This window comes from Pan paniscus, chromosome 16 (genome assembly GCF_029289425.2).
Source record: "Pan paniscus chromosome 16, NHGRI_mPanPan1-v2.0_pri, whole genome shotgun sequence".
In the NCBI taxonomy this organism is placed as follows: Eukaryota; Metazoa; Chordata; class Mammalia; order Primates; family Hominidae; genus Pan; species Pan paniscus.
The window spans coordinates 12,032,792-12,034,577 of record NC_073265.2 but is presented as its reverse complement, the minus strand read 5'-3'; the positions used below and the strand labels follow the sequence as shown (position 1 = coordinate 12,034,577).

Below are 1,786 nucleotides of genomic sequence, written 5' to 3'. Positions count from 1 at the left end.
GTAAGTACTGATAACATGGAAACTATTGTTCTGTGTGCCATACCTACATTGAATTGGGCACTAATTTCTACTATAGGTATCACAAAAGTCTTTTAGCAGTACATTTGAATAGAATTCACAACTACACAATTTATCCATGGAACCTGAAACCACAGGTACCCCTACAAATATTGAAATAACAAAATATATTCAATGTTTTCTTAGCTCTGCTGTGACCTCGGGTCAGCAGGTCAGTGAGGTCAAAGCTGGCTTCTCAGGACCTCGTGGCATTCCCATCATGGGCAACGGCAGGATAGCTCAGCTCAGGTGTCCCTTCCACCTTCATAGGGGAAAAGGAGCTTGAGGGGGCTGAGGGGGAGAACCAGCGACAGTCACGTGATTCTTTTCTCAGGAAAGCTTTGGCTTATCCGGAGCCAAACCTGCTGGAGGGTACGAGATTTTCACGAGTGTCACTTTTGGGGAGAAAATGTCAGAGGAGAATCCCTGACAGAGAAGTGACCATTTCAAATTTTTCAAATTTCCATAGCCCCCCGCCCGCCCCGCTCCCGGAACACTTCATTCTCAAAGGAACTGATAAAATCTCATGATCTCATGCATTGGTGTTTTGAAGCAGATGTGCAAGTTGGCTAACTTTCGACTTTATTAAAAAAAATTTTTCACTGTCAATATTTCCATGATGATGGAGAAATATAAGCTTTCAGACTCTCTTTCACACCTAGAACTTTAGGTGACCCACCCACCTACCATCCCTCCCACAAGGCGCACTCCAGAAGGTTCGTTCTCCACTGGGTGTGTGCAGAACCCGGGGACTTGATTGGGTTTTCACAGCCCTGATTAGGTTGAGGATCTAGTGAAGCAGGAAGTACAATGGAAGGGAGCTGGGTGGGTCTAATCCAATCATCCGAGCTCCTTATAAGACGCAGGGTTTTACTGAGACCACAGAGATCTCCAGTCAGAAAGAGACTGCCTGCGAGGGAGATTCCTGGCTGCTGCTAGGTAGACCAAGGAAACCCAGGACCCTCCGGGAAGACTAAGCAGCACGGCCTCCGACCCACAGACCTGAGAGCTGGTAAGTGTGGGGCTGGGTTGGCAGGGGCTAAGTGTGTGGGAGAGTCATGCGCATGGATCTCAACTCACAGGCTCTCTGAATCCTGTCCACAGCACCACTGCCCTCGCTCTCTGACGCCAGCACCGCCTGCAGCCGGCCAGGCTCAGCCCAAGGACAGGGGAGAGGCTAAGGCCCCGCGACATGGCGCGCACCAAGCAGACCGCCCGCAAAGCCACCGCCTGGCAGGCCCCCAGGAAGCCCCTGGCCACCAAAGCCGCCGGAAAAAGGGCGCCGCCTACAGGAGGGATCAAGAAGCCTCACCGCTACAAGCCTGGCACCCTGGCGCTGCGGGAAATCAGAAAGTACCAGAAGTCCACGCAGCTGCTCCTGCGCAAGCTGCCCTTCCAGCGCCTGGTGCGCGAGATCGCCCAGGCCATCAGCCCGGACCTGCGCTTCCAGAGCGCGGCCATTGGCGCCCTGCAGGAGGCCAGCGAGGCCTACCTGGTGCAGCTCTTTGAAGACACCAACCTGTGTGCCATCCATGCCAGGCGCGTCACAATTATGCCCCGAGACATGCAACTGGCCCGCCGCCTCCGCAGAGAGGGTCCTTAAGAGCCCAAAGGTAGCTAAGCATAGGATTGGGAGTGGAAACAGGCAGAAATCAGGTCTTGGTGGTGTTTCTGTGTGCTTTTGTTTGTTAATGTCTTATCTACCTTGAGGGTCATAAGGCACTAGTGT

General features: G+C 52.9%; 1 protein-coding gene across 1 annotated transcript; it reads left to right on the top strand.

Annotated features, from left to right (window-relative positions):
* The first annotated feature begins 810 nt into the window (after positions 1-810).
* LOC112436704 (histone H3.Y) lies at positions 811-1,786 on the top strand. Its single transcript, XM_055098865.2, has one exon. It carries the CDS (start codon positions 1,250-1,252, stop codon positions 1,658-1,660), a length of 411 nt encoding a protein of 136 aa, XP_054954840.2. The 5' UTR covers positions 811-1,249; the 3' UTR covers positions 1,661-1,786.

What these genes read in the sequence shown, in the direction of transcription:
- LOC112436704 (XM_055098865.2), top strand. Translation starts at nt 1,250, where the DNA reads ATGGCGCGCACCAAGCAGACCGCCCGCAAAGCCACCGCCTGGCAGGCC.